The sequence below is a fragment of the Neofelis nebulosa genome, chromosome 1 (genome assembly GCF_028018385.1).
Source record: "Neofelis nebulosa isolate mNeoNeb1 chromosome 1, mNeoNeb1.pri, whole genome shotgun sequence".
In the NCBI taxonomy this organism is placed as follows: domain Eukaryota; kingdom Metazoa; phylum Chordata; class Mammalia; order Carnivora; family Felidae; genus Neofelis; species Neofelis nebulosa.
In genome coordinates this window covers 242,994,757-243,019,976 of record NC_080782.1, presented here as the reverse complement: position 1 = coordinate 243,019,976, position 25,220 = coordinate 242,994,757, and the positions used below count along the sequence as shown (strand labels likewise).

Here is a 25,220-nt window from a genome sequence, read left to right as displayed (position 1 = left end):
CATTGTAAGAATTGTGTTTCTGGGGGTGCCTGGCTGGCTCAGTTGTATAGTGTGTTACTCTTGATCTTGGGGTTGTTGGTTCGAGCCCCATTTTGGATGTAGAGATTACTTAAGAAAAATAAAAAATAAAAAATCTTAAAAAAAAAAACCCAATTGTGTTCCTTTTTACTCAAGCTCTTATACAAGGGAATGTATACTACTTGTCAGAAAAAAACTGAACAGATATACCTTTTTGCTCTTTTGTTTCTGAATTAGCTCTTGTTGTTAAATGTGCTGTTTTTATTAGTAATAGGGAGTTATAAAATCTTGGCTATTTATACTAGCTTTCAGACTAATTGTGATTTGGGCAAATTAAACTGCTGCCCCCTGATGTCCTTTGAATAAAATAGAAGGTTTAGACAAAACTTACCTTCCTAAAAATATTTTCATGTTGGAAGATGTGAAAATTTGGTAGCAGAAATATATAAGAACTGAAAAATAGATAAATGGAGACATATTATTTATACAGGGTCTAAAACTAAATTAGAAAAAAAAGTATGCCTTTTTTTCAAAATCAAGTTAATAGATGCCCTTAAATTTAACTCATTTCTTTAAGAATATGTTCAAGTGATAAACCTGCAAAATTGAGCATATGTTCAAATACAGGTTTTGATTGGAGGGCCTTCATAAGGTGGAATTTTCAATTAGTGACTACAGTTGGCTCTTAAAAACATAGTAAGGGTTAAGAGTGTCAACTTCCCCTCTCTCCCCACCCCCATGCACTTGAAAATCCATATATAATTTTTTGACTCCTCCAAAACATAACTACTAGTAGCCTTCGGGTTTTGTTTTTAACTAGTAGTCTACTGTTGACTGGAAGCCTTACTGATAACAGCACGTATTTTCTGTATGATATGTATTATATACTGTATTCTTATAGTAAATTAAGCTAGAGAAAAGAATGTTATTAAGAAAATCATAAAAAAAATACTTTTACAATACTGTACTATAAAAAAATCTGCATATAAGTGGACTCAGTTCAAAGCCATGTTGTTCAAGAGCCAACTGTATTTTCTTTGTAGTCAGTAATATTTGTATCTATTTATTAAAACTGGTCTATTACCCTGATCATAGCAGAATAACAGGATTCCAGAATGCACTGTTTATTCAACGTATGAAGTATAATTTTGTGGAGAGGGGTATTATGGACTAAGGTAAAATTTCAGTAGCAGTGTTATGTAGCCCCTTGAAATAATTATATTGATGGACTGGGTCAGAACCAGGAAATCTCCCCCTTCAAGGTTTTGAAAATAAAGAAGTTTCCCTGAGCTCTAGATAAATTTGTACTTCCTGTGGAAGGAAAAAGACCATTGTTTTTCGTATGGGTAACTTTTTATGTATGGAAGTTGAAAATTTGGAATAACCTAGAAAAGAAAAAAATTACTAGAGACAGTCGTGAATTTAGAAATGGTGGCCTGTAAAGTTTCAAAAGGAAAAAAGGTTATGGTATTGATAGCAGTAACTAGTGTAGTAAGCAGGAGACTTTCTGCTAAGTACCAGCTTAAGAGAGAAAAAATAAATTCTGCACTCTACTGTTAATGTTGCACATATCTTTTAATTCTGTGCTCTGCTGAAACTGTTTGCAGTGAGACCGTAATAATGATGTGGGATGAGTCACTATATGTTGGCTTATCATTTCTGTGTAACACTCTAATTTCTTTGGTATTATGTGGTCTATTTAGAGGCCATGGAACTAGACATGGGAAAAGCTGTTTTTATTTTTAAAAATGTTTACTTATTTGAGAGAGAGAGCGCGCGCACGCACGCATGCGTGCAGGTACGTGAGTGGGGAGAAGCAGAGAGAGATGGGGAGAGAGAGAATCCCAAGCAGGCTCCACGCTCGGTGCGGAGCCTTACGTGGGGCTCTGTCTCTGGATTGTGAGATCATGATCTGCGCTGAAATCAAGAGTTGGATGCTTAAGCAACTGAGCCACCCAGGCACCTTGGAAAAAGCTGTTTTTGAAAAGGTGTTTTGAATATAATCGTATATACAGTTTATCAGACCTGTATTATATTTGTCAAGTGTTTGGCCAAAATTTTATTATAACTTTCATTATCAACTTTTATGTTTATGTATGTGTTCCTTACTTAAAGGAATATTCTGTAAATTCTTGTTTAATCAATAATGGCTAATGTTTTTTAATGCTTCCTCTATGCTACCTACTATGTTTTATTGCATGTATTATCTTATTTAATGTTACCATTCCTATGAGGTTGGTACCATTTCCAGTTTAGAGAAGAGTTAGGTACAGAATTTAACTTTCCAGTTTAGTAGGTGGAGTCTAAATGTCAACTAGGCATTCTTAGTCCTTGGGTTTTTACCTCTCTGCTACATTGCTGCCTTATTAATGTCTTAAACTTGTACAGGATGGGAAGTTAAAACTGTTTCTTTGATAGAGATCCCAATGTGTATAAATACCTGTTTCATTTATTCTTTCTTGTGCATTTTGTTTTTAAGATTCTTGGATTTCCCAGTCAGCTTCATTTCCTCGTAATCAGAAACAGCCAGGGGTGGATTCTTTATCACCAGTGGCCTCACTTCCTAAACAGATTTTCCAGCCTTCTGCACAGCAACAACCCACTAAACCAGTTAAAGTCACTTGTGCAAACTGTAAAAAACCTTTACAGAAGGGACAGACGGCTTATCAACGAAAAGGATCAGCTCATCTCTTTTGTTCTACCACCTGCCTTTCTTCCTTCTCTCACAAGCCTGCTCCAAAGAAACTTTGTGTTATGTGTAAAAAGTAAGGTTTACCTTTCTCCTCTTCTTTTTTTTTTTAAATGAAGTACAGTTGATACACAGCGTTACATTAGTTTCAGGTGTACAATATAGTGATTGGACAAGTCTCTAAGTTATGCTGTGCTCACCACAAGTGTAGGTAAGGTTTACCTTTCAGCATAATTCCATGTGGTTGAATATTGGTGGTATATAATTTTAGGAAAATTCTGAGTCTTAGAGGCAAATTATGATGTTTGAAAAATTGGTAAGCTAGTTGTTTGAATCTTAAAGCAAAACAGATTTGCAGTGGCTTTGGAGGATTCCCTACTACCACTGCGTGGCTGATGATTAAAATGCTTCTTACTTGGATAGGGTTTGGGGTTGATTTAGATACCAGGCCCTTGTAATTAATTTTGGCTCTAATCTCCATTGAACTCTTTGAATTTGTCAAAATGCATGTTTATTTGCATTATTAATTATTAGAATTCTAGCCAGATAAAATTGTTTTGCAATTTATATCACATTAAAATAAATCAAATTTTGTACTATCCTCATATTAAGATTATTTTAAATTGGCAAGTCTTTGGATTTTATGTTTTTATGTTAGTTTTGAACATTCAGTCATTACAATGGCCAGTGTTTTAAGACTCAAGTACCAGTTTTTGGATAGCTTTGGGGAGAGACAGTTCTTTCTTACACTATTTTTTAGGTCTTGCTTCACTAGTTAAAAATAGTGGAATATGGTATATTATGTGCACGGTCGAACCAGGTGGGCTTTCCTTCTGTGCCATCTCTTGGAGCGGCCCAAATTTGGGAAGATAGTTTAGATCTTAGAACTTTGGAAAGGTTCTCTGTACAAGTTTAATAAATGCAAGTATTGGAATGGTTACATAGTTTTTATTTTTATTTTTTTTTATTTTTTTTTTTTTAAAAATTTTTTTTTTCAACGTTTTTTATTTATTTTGGGGACAGAGAGAGACAGAGCATGAACGGGGGAGGGGCAGAGAGAGAGGGAGACACAGAATCGGAAACAGGCTCCAGGCTCCGGGCCATCAGCCCAGGGCCTGACGCGGGGCTCGAACTCACGGACCGCGAGATCGTGACCTGGCTGAAGTCGGACGCTTAACCGACTGCGCCACCCAGGCGCCCCTACATAGTTTTTAGATTGCTTTACAGTAGTAGACTTTTACATACTGTAGTATAGGATCTTGAAATTCAGAATTTCATTAAAGGAAAACTTCACAGGTCATCACTTTTGTTTCCTACCATTTCGAATTGCATTACAGAGCTGTACAGAATGGTAGGTGGGGTCCTTTTGGGTTATGGCTATAGGGGTGTACCTAAATAAGTTCATATATCCTCTCTAGAATATATGTTATATTTCCGTGACCTAGATCGTTCCAAGTTTTCTACTTACCTATGGGAAAGGAATTGACTAGGTGTTATAAGTTTGTATCTCAGGAAATTAGGCTTTGATGTTAAACTCCATATAAATAGTAACAACTGATTTTTTTAATTTTTATTTTTTAAAGTGTTTCCAATGTCTGAAAGCCTTGTTAAGGAGTTTGAAGATAAATTGGGTACTGACAAAGATTTAATAGTATGAAATCATTTTGGTTCCTTATCTTCTGTGTTCCCATTTTATTGCCAAGAGTTTTTAAATAGTAAACGTGATTTAATGGATCTAAAAATGGTGTTTGATTCCCAGGGTAAAATCTGTGGAAATTAGAAATGTTAATTATTACTCTTACGTTTGATTTTTTTTAAAATACAAGTTGACTTTAAGCTGTTCACTTACTTTTCAGAGATATAACTACGATGAAAGGAACTATTGTTGCTCAAGTGGATTCAAGTGAATCCTTCCAGGAATTCTGTAGTACATCTTGTTTGTCTCTCTATGAAGACAAACAGAATCCTACTAAAGGAGCTCTAAATAAATCAAGATGTACAATTTGTGGTAAACTAACAGAGGTTTGTATTTTTGTGCCTTCTCTCTTAGTTCTAACTAATGGGAATATTCTTAGCTTTATTTAATAGTTACGACGTCATCAGTATATAGTTCTTTAAAAGTGAAGATGTATATTCCATTATGTAATCCCTGTGGGAGAATGATTTAGGAAATTTTAAAATATAATACTAACTTTTCCCCTGAGGTTTGGAGCATGTAGAGACAAAACCATAGTGTTTAAATATATAGACTTGACTCGAAACTACCATGCTTAAGAAAGAGAACAAATGGAGGGAATATTTTTAATAACTTAACATTATTCATATGGTATTAAAGTTTTTGCATTTGATTATATTAAAAGAAACCTGTGTATTATACATACCTCATTTGAATTATTTATAACATTGGTTTTCTCCTACCTTTCTAGAGCAGTGTATTTTATTTATAGTTCCTTTTGGATTTGTCTAAAGATTTCCAGTCTCTTTGTTTTAGAAGTTTTATCCAAACTGGGTTGTTTCCTATCATTTTTAGATCTCTCTAGAGAAGTTCATAGTGATGTCGCTAATGTTTACCCCTCTGCCATAAGTGTATTTATTGTGTGTATAAAAATAAGTTCAAAGAATCACGAACGGTACTTTGTCTTTCTTTTTCCCTAAATAAGCCTTCCACAGAAAAATTGTTGAGGCATTTTCTATTGTGATACTCATTTATTTTTTAAAATTTTGTTTGTTTTTAGATTCGTCATGAAGTTAGCTTTAAAAATATGACTCATAAGCTGTGCAGTGACCACTGCTTTAATAGATACAGAATGGCCAATGGTTTAATAATGAATTGCTGTGAACAGTGTGGAGAGTACCTGCCCAGCAAAGGTGCTGGAAATAATGTCCTGGTGATTGATGGTCAGCAGAAAAGATTTTGCTGTCAAAGCTGTGTCAGTGAATACAAACAGGTAACTCATGATCTAATAAAAATTGGCCATTCTTTTGAATATGTTTTAAATTGCTATAATAGCTTTATTTTAGCAGCATTTATTTATACTCTAGATTTATCCTGGAATCTCATTTAATTCCATTGTTATCTTCATCTCTTGGAGATAACATATCTCAAATGAATACTGGTATATGTAAATTACTAGAAATTGTGATTTTACATATAATGGTAAATGCTAGCAGAATGATTACTCTTTTGAAATATTACATATGTATTTTTTGCTGGGGTGTCGGGGTAACTCAGTTGGTTAAGTGTCCGACTCTTGGTTTCGGCTCAGATCATGATTTCACAGTTTGTGAATTTGAGCCCCGTATAGGGCTTTGCGCTGGCTGTGCAGAGCCTGATTGGGATTTTCCCTCTCTGTCTGTCTCTCTCTCTCTCTCTCTCTCTGTCTCTCTCTCTGTCTCTCTCTCTCTCTGTCTCTCTCTCTGTGTGTGTGTGTCTCTCTCTCTGTGTCTCTCTCTCTCTCTCTCTCTCTCTCTCCTCCTCTCCTGTTCACATTGTCTCTCTTTCAAAATCAATAAACTAAAAAAAAAAAAGAAATATTTTTGGGGCGTTGGAGGAGAGGTGTTGCAAATATGATTTTTCAAAAAGCTTTGTTTAAGAAGATTATATTTCAATTTTAAGGTCTTTTGATGAAGTTTGTTTTTGAATATATTCAAAAGTAAAATGTACGTTAAAATATATGTTCAGAGAAAACCAGCTCCTGTTTCTATCTTCTTTTGGTTCCTACTTATCTTTTATAGGTATCAGTTTTTCAGTTTTTATTATTTTATAGTTTCTCTTCTTTATGAAGAATTAAGAAAGTATGTAATTCATTCTTCGTTTCTCTTTTTCCTATACAAAAGGCAACATATTGTATGTACTATGCTGACTCTTCAATGTTTCATTTCACAGTGTATCTTGGAAATCATTGTCTATAAATGATATATGGACTTTCCTCTCTTTTGTTTTTTAATGGCTGTTCAAGTTAAATTTTCAGGAAAACTGTGAGCTGGTTATTCAAAACATTAAAAATAAATTGTATAAACATAGATAAATTTATATTAGTCTCCTAGGGCTGCCGTAACAAAATGCCAGACTAGAGGGCTCAAACAAATTTCTTTTGTCATAGTTCTGGAGTCTAGGAGTTCAAGTATCAAACCTTTATGGGTTGGTTTCTGGTGAGGCTGCTCTTTGAGGATTGTAGATAGCCTCCTCTTTGTGGTTTCCTCACATGGTCTTTCCTCTTTACAAAAGGGTGGTGTAGGGAGGGGAGGGGAAGGGATCTCTGGTCTCTCTTCCTCTTCTCATAAGGATCTTTGTGTCCTGTATGATTAGGCTCACAATCTTAGGACTTATTTAACCTTAACTGCCCCCTTAAAGGCCCTATTTTAAATATGATCACATTGGGAGTAGGGCTTAAAGATACGAATTTTATGGCACCTGGGTGGTTCAGTCAGTTAAGAATCAACCTTCGCCTCAAGTCATGATCTCATGGTTCGTGAATTCCAGTCCTGCACTGGGGAGCTAAAGCTTCTCTCTCTCTCTCCCCCTCTCCCCCCCTCTCCCCCTCTCTCCCCCTCTCTCCCCCTCCCCCTCCCCTCCCCCTCCCTCCCCCTCCCCCTCTCCCTCTCTCCCCCTCCCCCTCTCTCCCCCTCCCCCTCTCCCCCTCTCCCCCTCTCCCTCTCCCCCTCTCCCTCTCTCCCTCTCCCCCTCTCCCTCTCTCCCTCTCCCCCTCTCCCTCTCCCTCTCCCCCTCCCTTTCCCTCTCCCCCTCCCCCCGCCTCTTGCTCACTTGTGCCCTCTCGTTCTTTAAAAAAAAAGATGAATTTTGGGGGAACACAATTCAAACCTCAACAATATTGAAAATAAAAGAAGTACACAAAACCTATTACTTCCTAATTAGTTTAATGTATTTTAATATTATTTGTATTCTTAAGGTTATTTGTGTCTTATGTTTATACAATGGACATTTTACAAATAATGGTGTGCTTCTGTGTGTCTCTTTCCAGTTTCATGTTTGGTTTTGTTTTGTAGCTGAAATTAGCCATAGTGGGAGTGTTTTCATGACAAATGTTGCAAATTATGGGGTCTCCCTTAATCTAAGAGCTAGTGGTTAACCATGTCCCAGACAGCACTGGGCTATATAAAAGTTTATTTGATCACTTTGCTATTGGATGGTCTTCAGGTTATTTCTGGTACTTTGCTATTATAAATAGTAGGTGGTGAATAACCTGATGTATTTTCTCTGTATTTGTGGAGGTATGGTTTTAGGGTAGACTCTTAGAAGCTGGCTGCTTGCCTAAGGAGTGCATATGTTAGTTAGTTAGACATGTTAAATTCCCTTCTGTTGTAATTGTGCCAGTTTGTATCTCTCTTAGTAGTGTATGTTGAGTGCCTGTGTCTCCACTCCCTCTCCAACAGAGAGTATTAACACATCATTTTGATTGGGAAAGATGGTATGTTGATATAGTTTTAATTCATATTCCTTTTATTAGGAATGATGAGCACTTTTTCATATTTCAGAGCTACTTGTCTTTCCTTCTCTGTGAACTGTTTATCTTTTACCCATTTTTTTCTTTGGGTTTTGATCTTCTCCGTTTTTTCCATTAAATTGAACATTTATTTTAATGAGCAAAATGCATTTGTAGTTTGTTTACAAACAATTGCCCCTACCATGTTACAAGTGTTGTCCTAGTTGCTGGAAATAGTATAGTGGAAAGTAAACATAGATCCTGCTTTCATAGGATTTTCATTGAGGTGGCATACTTCAAATTCATTTGTGTAAGGATCAGACTAATTATAATCTTCCAAGACCTCACTGTCATGTTTGATGTTGATGATTATGTTGCATTTATTATCTTCTGCTACATGGAAGGTTTGGTTAAGAGTGCTAGCTTTAGTTAGTTGGCCTGTGTTAAAATCCTGGCCCCACCAGTCATCTATGTCCTGGGCAAATTATTTAACCTCCTTTGTGTCTTGCCTCATTTCACCATGTGTAAAGTTGTGGAAGTAGCAATCCCCGTCACATAGTGTTATTAAAAAGTGAAATCTGAGCCTCCTTGATTTTTAAGATCCTACTTCAAGAAACTGAACGTTACCAATTCTCCATCAGCCCCATTGTGTCCTCTCCCAGTGACTTTCCCCTTCTACCTCTTCAAAGATAACCACTGTCTTTGACTTCTAACATGGTTTTACTTTTTATAAAGTTTATTAAGTAATGATATCCTACCATGTTATAAATAACTGTGTTTGGGTGCTTATAAAAATTTTTGCCGTGTAAAGTTTTTATTTTTTTAATTTGGTTTTAAGAATCTTTTTTTTAAGTTTATTTATTTATTTTGAGAGAGCTAGAGAGTGAGCAGGGAGGGGCAGAGTGAGAGGGAGAGAGAAAATCCCAAGCAGGCCCCACTCATCCTGGAGCCCCAAGTTGGGGCTCAATCTCAACGATTGTGAGATCATGACCTGAGCCACCCAGGCACCCGTAATGTAAAATTTTTAATTATTTTCAAATTAAACAGTTTTTTTCTTTTTATTGTTTCTGGATTTTGTTTCACATACCTTCCTTACTCCCAGACTATAAAGGAATGCTTTTCTTATTTTCTTTCTAATGTTTGCAAGCCTTCATTTTAATATTTAAATCTTTAATGCATGTAAGGGAATTTATTCTGGTATATTGTTAAATTATGGGTCAAATATTTTTTCCATCCAAATGACTGTCATTGAGAATCAGCATCTTTATGTCAAAATATCCCATTATAGAACAAGGGATTTCATTCTGTTAGATCAGTTCTTGTTAAACTTATTCATAAATATTTTATCTTTTTGTTACTATTTTAAATGAGGTTTTCTCTTCCATTGTGTGTGTATATGTGTGTACATATATGTATGTACATATATGTATGCCTACATATATTTTTAAATTGATTTTAAATAGCTGCTGTCTAACTAAATCATCCTTATTGGTTGATTTTCTTGGATTTTTGACTAAGTCATCATATCATCTGCAAGTAGAGAAAGTTTAGATCTTCCTTTACATTTCTTATTCTCATTATTATTTTGTCTTGCATAATGGCTTTCCTAATAACTCCAGTAGAGTTATAAAGAGTGGAAGTATCTTTTTGTTTTTCCAGTGGGAATGCTTTTGGTATTTCCTCATTAAATTATTTGGCTTTAGGGTTGAGGTCAATATATATTAAATATATTAAAGAAGTACCCACTGATTTTTGTTTTATTAAGTATTTCACCGAAAATGAATGTTGAGTTTTGAAGGTTTTCAGTGTCTATGGAAGTGTTATGTGATTTCTTCCCTCCTTTAAATCTATTAATATGTGACTTTTTGTAATGAATTTCCTAAACCATGTAACCATTCTTGCATTGCTAGAATAAACCATACCAGGTCATTGTTATATTTTAAATGTTTAGTTGGAACTGTTAGTATTTTATTTAGTATTTTCCCATTAGTATTCATAAGTGACATCATGTTTAATTTTTGGGGGGACGCATTCTTTAAGATATCAATAGGATTTTTATTTTATTTTATTTTATTTTATTTTATTTTATTTTATTTTTATTTATTTATTTATTTATTTTTAAATTTTTTCAACGTTTTATTTATTTTTGAGACAGAGAGAGACAGAGCATGAATGGGGGAGGGGCAGAGAGAGAGGGAGACACAGAATCCGAAGCAGGCTCCAGGCTCTGAAGCCATCAGCCCAGAGCCCAACGCGGGGCTTGAACTCACGGACCGCGAGATCATGACCTGAGCTGAAGTCGGACACTTAACCGACTGAGCCACCCAGGTGCCCCTAGGATATTTATTTTAAAAAATGCTTGAGTAAAATTCAAATCCTTACATGCTTAAAACAATAAAAATGAAAATAAATGAATTAAATATTCAACTCAAAAAGTTGTAAAAAGAACAAACTAAAAGGAGAAGAAATAAATAAAGGTAAAAGTAGAAATTAATGAGTTAAGAAATAAAAACAGTACCAAAATAATTCAGAATACTGCTTCTATGATAAATCAGGTCTGTGAAAAACTAGACCAACTGATCATCAATCAAATCAGGAAAAGAGGCTTAAAAAATGGGTAAATTCACAAAAATAAGTGACAAAGTAGACTGAAGCATCAAAACAGAGGAAGTTGAAGAAAATCAATCATAAGGGACTACTTTGTGTACAGCTTTATATAAAAATACTGACAACCCAGACTGAGTAATTATCTGTGAAAATAATTTTTTTGTGTGTGTGAAAATCTAATTTACCTAAATTGACTCCAGATGATACAGTAAAGCAGAGAATCTCCCTAGAAGAAATAGAGATAGTTATCAGTGAACTAACCCACAAGGAGAAACAGACTCAGATGGTTTCATAGGAAAATTCCATCAGATTTAAACTAGGTAATCTGAGTGCTATTTTAAATCATTCCAGAGCATAAAAAAGGTGTAAAGTAACTTTAAATTTTTTTTAAATTGTGGTAAATATATATAACAGTTTCCAATTGTTCTGAAACATTTTTAAGTATACAGTTTAGTGGCATTAATTGCATTCATAATGTGCAACCATTGCCTCTATTTTCAGAACTTTTCAGTGACCCAAACAGAAAGTGACAAGCCAGTAACTCCTCATTTTCTCCTACCTCCCTGATCCCTGGTAATCTCTAATCTTCTTTGTGTCTTTATGAATTTGCCTATTCTAGATATTTCATATACTTGAAATCATACATTACTTTGTCCTTTTGTGTCTGGTTTATTTCACTTAAACATTTGTTTTTTATTATAATCATCTCAGTAGGTGTGGGGTGGTATCTCTGTGGTTCTCATTTGCATTTCTGTGATTACTAATGCTGTAGAGCATATTTCCATGTGCTTATGGACAATTTGTGTATCTTTGAAAGTATTGAAGTCCTTTGCCCGTTTTGATTGAATTGCATTGTTTTTCCTTTTATTTTTCAATTGTAGTAGTTTTTTATATGTTCTGAATATTAATCCCTTATTTGACATATGGTTGCAGATGTCGTCTCCTGTGTGTTGCCTTTCTGCTTTTTTGATAATGTCATCTAAATGTACAAAAATTTTGATGTTAATAAAGTCCAGTTAACCTCTTTTTTCCGTGTTGATTATGTTTTTGGTCCATACCTAAGAATTTGTTTGCAAAATCAAAAGTTAAGATGGTTTATCCCTATGTTTTCTTCAAGACGTTCATGGTTTTAACTCCTGTTTAGGTCTTTGGTGCATTTTGAATTAATTTTTGTTTAGGATATGAGACAGGCATCCAGCTTCTTTCTTTTGTATGTGGAAATTCAGTTGTCCCAGCATCATCATCTGTTGAAAAGAGTATTGTTTCTCCCATGGAGTGGACTTATTATACTTGTGAAATATTAATTGGCCATAGATGAGTAGGTTTATTTCTGGACTCTCATTGGATATTCCATTCATCTACGTGTCTGTTCTTATGCAAGAACCACACTATTATGATAACTGTGTAGTAAGTTTTGAAATTAGGAAATGAGTCTTCCAACTTTGTTGTTCTTTAGAGATTGTTTGGATATTCTAGACTCATTGCAATGTTATGTGAATTGGAGGATTAGCTTTTCCATTTCTCCAGAAAAGGCTATTAGAATTTTGATAGTGATTGCATTGAACCTGTAGATTGCTTTGGGTACTATTGACATTTCAACAGTGTTAAATCTTCCTGGCTGTGGATATGGGTTGTCTTCCTATTTATTTAGACCTTTCTTAATTTCTCTTAGCAGTTTTTTCATAGTTTTCAGTGTACAAGTCTTCCATTTTCTTGGGTATATTTATTTCTAGGCATTCGTTTTTAACACAATTGTTAATGTAATTGCTTTATTAACTTCCCTTTCAGACTGTACATTGCTAGTGTTTAGAAATACAAGTGATATTTAAGTGTTGATCTTGTACCCTGCAACTTTGTTGAATTTGTTTTTTAGCTCTAGTAGCTTTATTGTGGATCCTTTGGAATTTTTCCCATCTAGTTATGTCATGTGCAAATAGCAGTAGTTGTACCTCTTTGTTTCTAATTTGGTTGTCTTTTATTTTTTTCCTAAATGTTTTGGCTAGAACTTTCACTATTTTATTGACTAGAAGAAGTGACGAAATTGAGCATCCTTGTTTTGCTTCTAGGAAGAAAAGCCATCTGTCTTTGACCATTGAGTCTGATGCTAGTTGTGGGTTGTTCATACATGGCATTTATTATGTCGCAGTACTTTTCTAATATTCTTAGTTTGTTGAGTGTTGTAGTCGTAAAAGTATGTTGGATTTTGTCAAACTTCTCTACCATTTGATTATCATGTGGTTTTTACCTTCATTGTATCCATGTGGTTTATTACATTCATTATTTTACGTTGAACCACTCTTTGCATTACTAGGATAAACCCCACTTGACTGTGTTGTATAATACTTGCAGTATGCTGCTGAATTTGCTTAACGTTTAACCTCTTAAATTTATATCTAATTTAAGCTGGTAACAACTTAATTGGCATTTAAGAACTCTGCTCCTGCAGGGGCTTCTGGGTGGCACAGTTAAGTGTCTGACTCTTGGTTTCATCTCAGGTCATGATCTTGCAGTTTGTGAGTTTAAGCCCCACGTTGGGCTCTGAGCTGCCAGTGTGGAGCCTGCTTGGGATTCTCTTCCTCTCTCCTTCCCTCCGCCCACCCCCCTTTCTCATAAACTTAAAAAAAATAAATAAATTAAAAAAAAAGGAACTCTGCTCCTGCTCCTGTATAGCTCCAGCCTCATTTATGTTACAATAAATTACATCTTAAACATTGTTTGCACAATAACAGGTTTACAATTATGTTTTGTACATTTGTCCTTAAAATCATGTAGGAAGTAAAAAGTGGATTTATAAGCTAAAGTACTTCAGTACTATGTTTTATATTTGCCCATGTAGTTTTTTTTTTTTTTAATTTTTTTTTTTAACGTTTATTTATTTTTGAGACAGAGAGAGACAGAGCATGAACGGGGGAGGGTCAGAGAGAGGGAGACACAGAATCTGAAACAGGCTCCAGGCTCCCAGCTGTCAGCACAGAGCCCTACGCGGGACTCGAACTCACAGACCGCGAGATCATGACCTGAGCCGAAGTCGGCCGCCCAACCGACTGAGCCACCCAGGCGCCCCTGCTAAAGAGTCTGATTTGTTTACTCTGTTACTGTCTAGTTTCCTTTCCATTTCAGCCTGAATCTTTGACTGTCTTTAACAATTCTTTAGAGTAGGTCTAGTGGTAACAAATTCCCTCAGTTTTTTATTTGATATGTCTTTATTTGTCCTTCATGTTTGGATAACAGTTTTGCCGGGGATAGTATTTTTGTTTGAAAGTTTTTTTTCTTTCAGCATTTTATATATGTCCTTTTGGCTTCCATGGTCTCTGATGAGAAATTGGTGGAAAATCTTACTGAGGTTTCTTTGTACTTGATAAGTAGCTTGTCTCTTGCTACTGAAGATTCTCTGTGTCTTTCAACAGTTTGATTATAATTTGTACTGTTGTGTGTCTTTTTGAGTTTATCCTACTTATAATTTGTTGTGCTTTTCAGGTTTGTGGATTTCTTTCCGATCATCAAATTTATGAAGTTTTCAGCCATTGTTAAAATAAAAATTTGCTTGTTCTTTCTATTCTTTTGGAGCTGTCATAATGTACATGTTGGTCTGCTTAATTTGTCCTATAGGTTCTTTAGACTTGTTCACTTTTTTTTTTTTTTTTTTTTCATTTTCTTTCTGTTCTTTAGACTATATTTAATTTCAATTTTGGCCTTAGTACTGCTGGTGAAAGTTTGACTCTGCTAGTTCTCATCTTGACGTGTAGGTGACAAGGTACCTTGTTACTTTCTGATAGGTTAAGAAGTTCAGGCTCCCTACTTGACCTTTTCTTATGTCACCCTAGCTGGGTTGCTGGTGTGGGATACCTCATTATAGCCAGGCAAAGGTGGAGTCTAGGCTTTCTACTTGTCCTTTCTAGTGTGGGTGGGGTTGGTGCCACATTGCTCCTGTGGTGTTTGGATTGAGTGGAGGGTCTGTTGACTGAAATTTTTCTGTCCTTCTAGGTTGTAATTCCAGTTGTATTTCTCCTATAGCTGTGTCGTTTCTGTTGCTGGTTTTAAGATTTTTTTCCTTTGTTTTTATTTTTATCCAAATTTTAATATTATTTAAAATTTTTCAGAAATTTGACTGTGATATATTGTGATTCCTTCAGTTTATCCTTCTTGGGGTTTGCTCAGCTTCTATCTGTAGGCTTATATCTTCTGCCTAGTTTGCAGTGTTTTCAGACATTTTTTTGAGAACTTTTTCAGCCTTATCCTCTTTTTCCTCTTCTTCCAGGACTCTAGTGATATGAAAGTTAAATATTTGTTACAGTCTTACAGATCCCTGAGGCTCTGTTCTTTTTTATTTTTTCCATCCAAGCCTGTTTTCTTTCTATTCAGATTGGATAATTTCTGTATTTTCCTTCACTGCTTCTTTCCTCTGTCTTTGTTCTGCTATTTGTTGTTTTTTTCTTGTTGTTTACTAATAATTTTTTTTAGAATGGTTTTAGTGTTATAGAAAAATTAAGAAGATAGTACAGTGTTCTCATGGTAAGGTCTTCTGTTGACACCTTAAATTAGTAAGATAATATTTGTTACATTTACTGAACTGGCATTATGGAAAGTCCATAGTTTATTTGGATTTCCTTCACTTTAAAAAAAAAAAAAAGTTTATTTATTTTTGAGAGAGACAGAGTATGAGCAGGGGAGGGGCGGAGAGAGAGGGAGACAGAATCTTGAAGCAAGCTCCAGGCTCTGAGCTGTTAGCACAGAGCCCAATGCAGGGCTTGAACTCATGGACCGTGAGATCATGAACTGAGCTGAAGTCGGATGCTTAACTGGCCCACCCATCCAGGTGCCCATGGATTTCCTTAACTTTTATATAATGTCTTTTTTCTGTTCTAGGATCGTATCTAGAATACCACATTATACTCAGTAATCATGAAACCTTAGGGTAGTCTTGGTTGTGACATTTTCTCATAGTTTTGTTTTTAATGGCCTTGACAGTTTTTAGGATTTAGGTGTATTGTAAAATGCCTTTCTTTTGGAATTTGATGTTTTCTCATCATTAGATTGTAGCTGTAGGTTTTTAGGAGGAATGTCACAGATGTGTTTACCTTTTACAGTTTTGACGTTTTCAGCATATCATAAGGGTACACCTATCAACATGATTTAAAATGACTGCTGAAGTTGATGTTTATCACCTTGCTGCAGTAGCATTTGTCAGGATTCTCCGTTGTAAAGCCCGCCTCCTCCCATTTCCATGTCGTATTCTTGAAAATGAAGTCACTGTCTCCTTTAGGGTGGAGTATACAGTTACTAGGGCTTTTTCTGCATAAGAGATTTGTCTTTTCTCTTACATTTATTACTTTATTCAGTCATTTATTAATATCAGTAGGGACTCCTGGATCACATGGCAACAAAAGGCAAAAGAAAAACAATTCAGTTTCTTTATAGTTTACAGCCCATTGACAAGTCCTTGAGACAGGCAGAGTGACCTTCCTCTAGGAATTCAACTGACTCAATATTAATACTTTAGCTTAACATTAGCCTGCCTCCAGGATCCTAGAAGTCTCCTTTAACATGTAAAAATTCCTTTGGAAGCTTCCTTTTATCTCTACCCCCAAGATGTATGTTAGTAATCATCCTCCAAGCTTATGTCTCCATGATATTTATCTGAAAGGTCTCCTGACTAAGGTTTTACTAGACCATAGTAAATGACCTTTTCCTAACAACAGCTGGCTACTAGCCCCTCAAGGTTCCAGAAACCTTGCTTCCAAACTTAGAGTCTTATGCTATCCCTAACTCCCTCCCAGCTTGAAAGTGTATAATCAGCCACTCCTCACAACCCCAGTGCAGCTCTTTCTGCCCTTGGGTCCTATCCCTGTGCTTTAATAAAACCAACTTTTTAGGGGTGCTTGGGGAGCTCAGTTGGTTAAGCATCCGAACTCTTGATTTTGGCTCAGGTGATGATCTCGTGGTTTGTGAAATTGAGCCCTGTTTCAGGCTCCACGCTGACAGAGCGTTGTCTGCTTGGAATTCTTCTCTCCCTCTGTCTTTACTGTTCCCTGTTCCTGCTCTTGCTTTCTCTCTCTCTCTCTCTCTCTCTCTCTCTCAAAATAAATAAACATTAAAAAAACAAACAAACAAAAACACCCCTTTTGGACCAAAGACACCTCAAAAATTCTTTGTTGACTGTTTGCTGCTAAACCCCAATGTTATCACATCAATGGGTATTTTATAATTTGGGGCTATAATAAAATACGGGTTTCTTTTGTTAATCAAAATTTTCTAGCTTTGGCCATTGGGAGCATTTTCACTTGATTCCTGTGTTCTTTTGACATGTCTTATATATCCATTGATTTTTAAAATGTCTGTTAATAGTTTTTTTCAGTTTAGAATTTCCATTTGTTTCTTTATATCTTCTTTTCTTCTCTTTTGATGAGAATTTCTATTTTTTCATTGCTAAATATTTTTATTCTTTATTGAAGCATTTTTATCATGGCTGTGCACCTTGGTGGCTCAGTGGGTTGAGTGTCTGACTCCTGATTTCAGCTGATTTCCTGATTTCCTGATCTTGTGGCTCATATGATCAAGCCCTGCATTGGGCTCTGTGCTGACAGCACTGAATCTGCTTGAGATTCTCCCTCTCTCTCTCAAAATAAATATTTAAAAAATCTTTGTCATATAATTCTAACATTTCTGTACTTTCTATGTTAGAATCTACTAATTATCCTTTTCCATTTAAATTGTTGTTTTTGTGGTTTTTGGTAGGATTCATGATTGATTGATCGATTGATTGATTGATTGATTTTGTTAGAAGCCTGGAAATTTGGGGTATTATGTTGTTATATTCTGGATCTTATTTAAACATTCTGCTTTAGCTGGCTTTATTTGACACTGCTGTGGCAGGAGTATGAAGGCCTCAGTATTGCCAGGTGCAGGTAGAAATCCAGGCTCTCCACTTGGCCTCTGTTGACACCCATGAGGTGGGAAGAGCTCCTTGTTACCTTGGAGAAGAGAGTAGGAGTTCTGGCTCCCCTCTGGGCTTTGGCGGATCCACCCTAACTGGGAAGAGTAGGAATATCTTCTCACTGCTCTTCACCTAGCCTCTATTGACACCAAATGATCCTATTCTAGTGGGTATAGAAAATACTCTTTATACTGTCGTTAAATAAAATAAAAATTATTTTTAAAATGTTTCATCTTTCATTCTATAAAATATCATTTTCATGTTTAATTCATATATTGCATGTTGATAATTTACAAGTAAGCAAATGGAAATCCATGCATACCATGTTACTTGATAAAAGGACACAGACATTTTTGGAGAGCCCTACACATGATGCTGTAGTGAATGTCTCTTCCTATTCCCCTCCCCTTTTGACCTTTGTCTCTAACATTTTAACTTGGCTACCTACCATTGTTGTTTATGCCCCCCTTGGTGAATTAGTTTCTGGAATATACTGATACAGGTAATTAATCATTTAGATCCTGGCAGCAGAGATTGTATGATACTTAACACTTCTCTTCCAGTATTTTATTTTCCATTTTCTTGCATAGTATTTTGATTTTAATGGAAAGCAGGATGCTTTTCTGCAAGGAATAAAGGTGTAAATTCATATGTGCTGTAAGCTGTCACGTGTTCTGAAAAGAGTTTCCAAAACAACCCATTTGCCGATAATGAAAACTGTAACTACATACTTTCCAAATCACTTCATTTAGAATGCTTTGAGGTACCAGAGGCTGTAATGAGATCTTACAATACATTGTCGCCTAAGAGAAATAAGTAATTTTTCTTTTTGGCTATGTCACAATAGAGGCAAGTCAAGTCTAAGGGTCTATCGATAATTTGTTACCTGTTATTGTATTATTTTATTATCAAATGAGGTTCTTTTCCTATAAAGTCTTAAAATCTTTTTTCAGGTAGGTAGCCATCCAAGCTTCCTGAAGGAGGTTCGAGATCACATGCAGGACTCTTTCTTAATGCAGCCTGAGGTAAGCAGGAATGTGGCTCTGGTTAAGCCCTTGATAATTCCCTGTACTGCTTTACTGTCTTTATTACGTATCTGAAAAATCACGGGCATTTTAAAGTATTATGTTAAAATTTATGAACTTAAAATATGTCAGATGATGATCGTTTTCTTATGTTATTGTAGGCAAACTTTATTTCACTAAACTTTACATGTATTTTCTGGTGGTATGCTTGTTTGCTTTTAGGTATTTGTTATGAAAAATTATTTCCAGATAAAATTTAGGCACAGTACCTTGTCTACAATAGACACTTAAATTTAAGGTATAAAAGGCCCTTTTGTGCTTACTTCAAAGATATTACAAACCCTTTATTTCATAAAAATTTCCAAATTCATATTCCTTAATCCAGATGAATAAGTTGGTGTATAAATTAATATGTGAATGATAAATGTATACAACTAATAGTAACTGTAGTACAAGGAATTTCATATTGAGATAATGCTGCTATATGATTAATCTATAGACCTTATTTGAATTTTAAAATATTGATGTCCCTTATGTAAATGAAAAAGAATTATTTCTTGTTTAGGATCAAGTCTAGGATCATAGGCCATTCATTATTTCTCTAAAAATGTGTATCTTTTTCCCTCCCTCTTCTTCTGAGACCCGACTTCCAGATATATTAGATTTCCTGCTATTGTTCCATGGTCCGTGTGGCTCTTGTATTTATTGGTTTTCTTTCTTTTTTTTCTTCTTCATTTTGGACAGTGTTTACTGTGTCTTTAATTTTACTAATCTTTTCTAATCAACTGTTAGTCCCATGTGGTGTGTTTTACATCTTAGCTCTTGTATTTCTCATCTCTGGAAGTTCCATATGGGTCTTTTTTATATCTTCTATTCCTTGCCTCATTATGTTCGTGTTTTCCTCTACCGATTTCTTGAATATATCAGCATATTTATCATAGCGCTTTTAACATTTTGCGTACTATTTTCATAGCTGTCATTTCTAGATCTGTTTCCACAGCTTGATTTTTTTAATTTCTACATAATGAGTTATATTCTGTTTTGTGGAATGTTTAAAAGCCATTGTTTCATATATTTGGTATAGTTTTCTAGTTTTTAAAAGTGGGAGGTTAAATCCAGCCTCTGATACTCCCATCGTGGCTGGAGTGGAAGTCCCGTCTGCTTTAATCTGAAATAGTTCCCTAGTCTTTGTCTTTCATGACATTGACATCTTTGAATCCTATAGGACATTTCATAGAGTGCCCTCAGTGTGAAGTAGATTAAACCTTTATCTCTTGAGTACCTTCCCATGTGGTTCACTGACTTGGTCAAAATGTAGTCAAAGAAATGTATTAATTAACATGTAAAAGGAAAAATTAAAGGGAAGTTTTAAAATCATGTGATGATTAATTTTGGTGTGCATATGGAATTGGTTAAACTTGAAATGTAAGGCACCATTTTTCAATGAGTATACTGAAAATGAACCAATCTGCCATAAACTCCCCATTATATTTACCTTTTGCCTTACCAGTATCTCGTTTTAATTAGTTCTGCCTTAATTCTTTTATACTGAATTTATATGTAGGTTTATTTTCTCCCATGCCCGAATGAGGAATATAATAATGGTGAATTTGTTACAGTTAATTTTATTTTAAAAATCACTCAATGTATAATTTATAGGATGAATGAAACTTAAATATTATTTTGATTGTTTACATATAAAACAGAAAACATGGCATGAACGGATATCCTTTTTTTTGCTAATGTTCTTTCATGAAGTGAGTCCTTTTATTTTTGATGTAGTGGTGGCTGTGAAAGTGGCTGTGTTAAAATATTTTCAATATTAATGATTCTATCTTTCTGATAGTACTTTCTCATTCTCTTCAGATAAAAGTATTTGTCAGTGTGGACCAGTTGCTTAGCTCCTTGTTTACTTGACCCAATTCAACTGGTCTACTTTTTATTGGTACGTCTTAAAACTTACTAATTACTTAACCATTCTGCCAATAAAATTATTGTCAACTTGAAGGATGTTTCTAATAAGTTAAAACAAAAATCTAATCTGAGATTAGGTTAGATGGTCGTACTTCATTTATATTGGTAAAAGAAATCTTTATGGGTGCTGCTACATGCAGGTCTTGTACAAACATCTACTGAGAGCTACTTGGCTTTATCTCTCTATAGTCCTGTGATCTAATGGCAAGTGTCCTGATAATTTTAGTATTCCTAATTTGTACTGTGGTGCCAGATTTTAAACATTCTTTTTTTCTTTCATTGTTTTATTGATGTTTTCTTTTATCCTTTCCCCATTATAAAAATTTAAATTATCATATAGGCCTCAGGAAAATATTTTGTCATTTCAAACAAAAACCAGCATTCTCCTCTTTGTAACATTGGGAGAGTCATAATTAGATTTAATAGGTTTGCAGCTATTCTTTTTTGTTCCTTGTTACCATTCTTTTGCTGTTGATAAGTATTTCCTTTTGCAGTCTGTCAGATGTTGAAGAAGGAGTTGATTTCTACTTTGAAAAGTAAAACTTAGGACTTATGTTGAAGTAATATGAGACTTAAGTAAATGAGGAGTAGACAGCATTGGTTACTTTTTTACAGTACCAGAATGCATATCACATACATTCCTGGCACATAAACAGCTCTGTTTTTTTTAATTCCTCTTCTGTTTGTTGCATGCTAAGAAAGTTTTTTTCTTTCTTTGATGTGGATGTTAGTTATTTGTTTTGGTTATTTTCCCTTCAACTTACTACCTTTATTTTCTAAAATCCTGTGGCGCTCATGAAATTTGTCCGTGCAATTTACCCATTTTGTTATTTTTGGCCTGCTTGTTATCTTCCCCGATGTCTATTTATCAGTCATCTATCCGTGGAATATTTTAAGGCCTTTTAATATCATATTGTACTGAATGCTTTGGGGTATGATGAGGAGAAATAATCTCAACACCAGGTAGAAAGGTGGATACAATTATTTTGCAACACGATACGTGATACTTGATCTAACTAGTTATGATGATTGTATAACCACTCAGAAGACAGCTCAAATACAAGTTGCACCTATCGCTTTTCCGTATGTTTGATTTCTAATGAGACTATTTGTGTTTATCATATAAACATACCAGTTCATCTGAATTGTATTTTTGTAAGACTCTATATTTCAGTAATACTGCTTTTGTCTAGTAATTTTCAATGTGTACCTCCTTTAGTCTTACCATCATATATTTCACCTTGTGGCTTTGAATTAGTGTTGGCAAATATTCGCTCTTGCCAGAAGGATTGACTATTCTTATCTGTGGACTAATTATTAGCTTTAGTTAATAGCCCAAAATCAGGTTGAATGACTTTGTTTTAGTTAAAAAAAAAATTTAAATACGGTGTTTTATTGTGGTTGAACGAGGTTTTAAATGTAGAATACAAAGGTATGGTTAATTGGTTTTAAGAGAAGTTCCATAAGTTTTTGGGACAGCAGCACAGCTCAGTGCAAAAAGTATTTAACATCAGACTTTGCTCTGAAGGACCGTAGTCATTTGATTATTAAGGCTTACATTTTATAGACACATTTAATTTCTTCTGTCAGATGACAAAGAAGTGTGTCATGGTCAGCAGAAAACACTGTGTCTTTGTTGTTTTCAGTTTTTACTTAAGGATATATAGGGATTCTGTTAAACTAATTAATAGGGGAAAAAATCCAGTTTTTGAAAGAGACTTAGCTGAGATCATTACTTTTGTTTGAACCTAATTTAGATGCATTGCAGTTAACAGTTTGCATCCAGATGAAGATTTCTGACCCACTAAACCTGATTAGAGATTAACAGAATTATTTTGCAGAGAGAAAAGGTGTACTGAAAAATAGGATTTTTTTCTAATTAAATTGTGATTTTCTTAATTTTCTTTTTTGTTTCAAATTTTAGAAATATGGAAAACTGACCACTTGTACTGGTTGCCGAACACAGTGCAGGTTTTTTGATATGACTCAATGTATAGGTCCTAATGGATATATGGAGCCATATTGTTCAACTGCTTGCATGAACAGTCACAAGACAAAATATGCAAAATCACAAAGTAAGTTTCAGGTATTTGGAAAGTTAAAAGACTTTAATAACATGACTAATTTCTTAACTGCACTTTCCCTTTAACTTTGTTTTTATACTTCTTTTTAACTGCATAAACTATTTTTATTCATCACATTAAACTTTCTTACTGCAGACTTCTTAAAAATTTTTTTTTAATATTTATTTGAGAGAGAGACAGAGTGTGACCAGGGGAGGGGCAGAGAGAGAGGGAGACACAGACTCTTAAGCAGGCTCCAAGCTCTGAGCTGTCAGCACAGAGCCCACATCGGGGCTCGAATTCACGAACTGCGAGAACATGACCTGAGCTGAAGTCAGATGCTTAACTGACTGAGCCACCCACATGCTCCCACTGCAGACTTTTTTAGTGGTTTTTAACCATTCCACATATCTTTCATTTTCTTTAATTTTAAGTGATTGGTGAAGTTCTGTCCATGGCTGCATTCTTAGCAAAATTGTTTTTCCCTCAGAGATTAAAACTGAGATTGTTTCACATATCCATGTTTGTTTTACAGATATGATATTGGACTCTTTATAACAGTATATTTTAAGGTAGACGTAATCTTGGAAATTTATTTTAATAAAAGAATAGTTCCATTAAAAATTACTCTCAGAGGTCAAGTAGGATTTGTTTTTAGGCTTTTATTACTTTATAAAGAACTCAGATATGTACTTTTTCTCTCCTAGGTTTGGGAATTATTTGCCATTTTTGTAAGCGAAACTCCTTACCTCAATATCAAGCCACAATGCCTGATGGGAAACTGTATAACTTCTGCAATTCCAGTTGTGTGGCTAAATTTCAGGTTTGTTATTTATTTTGGATCTTTCCCACTCCCAACAAAATACACACGGGAAATAAACAGTGTAATATGCTTCATCTTTATTTAATATGTTAACTTGCATGTTGTTGAGGGCCAGACTGCAGGCGGAGGTCATAGAGTCACGGTAATAGACATGGCTGCAGATGCTTACCGTGTGGCATGGAGACTCTGATGACTTTTCAGTTGTTGTTTATATAACAGACTTGAAGGAAGATAAGTTTTAGTATAATGGAGCTCGATGCCTAATGTGTACTATTTTCTTAGTGGTTTCAATAACATGTGGCTCTGAAGGAGACTTCTGTTTTATGATAAAACAAAACTATGACAAAACTATGACCAACATGAACAAAACATACGACAACTATTTGTCAGAAATATGCCAGTTAAAAAGGGGATTGGACTTGTTACAGTGGGCCCTAATTTAATACAAAATCAGTTTAGGGAGACCTTTTTCATTTTTGTAAAGGTAAAGAACTTTCTGGCATACTTCTTCAAAGTTGGGGTTATGGATAATTTCAGATGTATTACTGGAAGTGTTCGGACTTAAACTGACCACTGGGAGGGAATAGTTGAAAATGGGATTCAGCATTAGTTAAGTGGCATGAGTAGGTTTACTTATGTGAAAAATTCAAAATATTTTTGAAATACTTGTGAATACTTGAAATATGTATGAAATACCTATGTGAAAAATTCAAAGATTCAATCCAGTACATAAAGTGATGCTTCATGATAGTGAATCTTCCAGCAGTTCCACAATGTTGTAGGTACTGTATTCTGCATTATATAGCCTGAAAATGTAGTCTCTTAAATATGTGACAGTAGTTGTAACCGTTATTATCATTTAAATTCAGGTGGTTTTTAATTCAACCAGGCAAATGTTGTTTTTGTTAATAGTTATATCCTCCACTGAGTTAAGTTAATAAGCCATATTCATAACTAAACTTTTATTTTGGAAGCTGGGATCGTGGCAATTGAGAAATCCTTTAGAGTGGTAAAATACTGCTTCTGACTTGGCTTTTCCAAAACTAGAAATTAAGGAGTAAGGAAGGATTAATTAGATGAGAGAATGACAGAGTCTTTGACATGCTGCTTCTCAGACTTCACCTTTCTGTATTACATTTTGATGTTTGAAATGTTAATGGAAAATGTTTTTTTAAAAATGTTTTCACTACTTTTTTCATTTAACTGAAACTTGTATTGCCCATGATTTGATGAGACCACTCGTGTATGTACATTGTATGGGCATTGTATCTTGTAAATACTTAATGTAGATTCTTATAGCCAGATAAGCCTGTAAGCAGCCTCCTCACTATAACCGTGTAAAAGTAATACAAAGTTGACAAATAGACAAGCAGCATTTTTTTCCTTTCTCTGTATCTTAAAGCAAACCATAGATTTTGAGCTTTATGTCTTTATTAGATGTTTTTCCATTTCAAAATAAGGTAATAGGATAGTATTTCATTTGTTTTGAAAGAATACTTAACTTTAATGGGCTTGCAGTTTTTTTGAAGTGAAGTGTAAGAACACTTGCTGGTTTTTCTTTAAAAAATGTATTCACCTGATGGTTACTGTCTTAAATCTGCATGTTTTGTTTTTTCACAAATCTTGATTGTGTTGTATGTTGT

General features: G+C 34.7%; 1 protein-coding gene across 4 annotated transcripts in view; it reads left to right on the top strand.

The window, feature by feature from the left end:
* The window catches only part of ZMYM2 (zinc finger MYM-type containing 2), a 103,958-nt gene that overhangs the window by 35,409 nt on the left and 43,329 nt on the right, over positions 1-25,220 (top strand). For all 4 annotated transcript variants that reach the window (XM_058690491.1, XM_058690484.1, XM_058690499.1 and 1 more), the window contains 6 exons: positions 2,498-2,783; positions 4,564-4,729; positions 5,443-5,655; positions 18,646-18,717; positions 22,616-22,766; positions 23,462-23,577. In XM_058690491.1, coding sequence (XP_058546474.1) covers positions 2,498-2,783; positions 4,564-4,729; positions 5,443-5,655; positions 18,646-18,717; positions 22,616-22,766; positions 23,462-23,577 — 1,004 coding nt within the window. The remainder of the gene's footprint in view (positions 1-2,497; positions 2,784-4,563; positions 4,730-5,442; positions 5,656-18,645; positions 18,718-22,615; positions 22,767-23,461; positions 23,578-25,220) is intronic.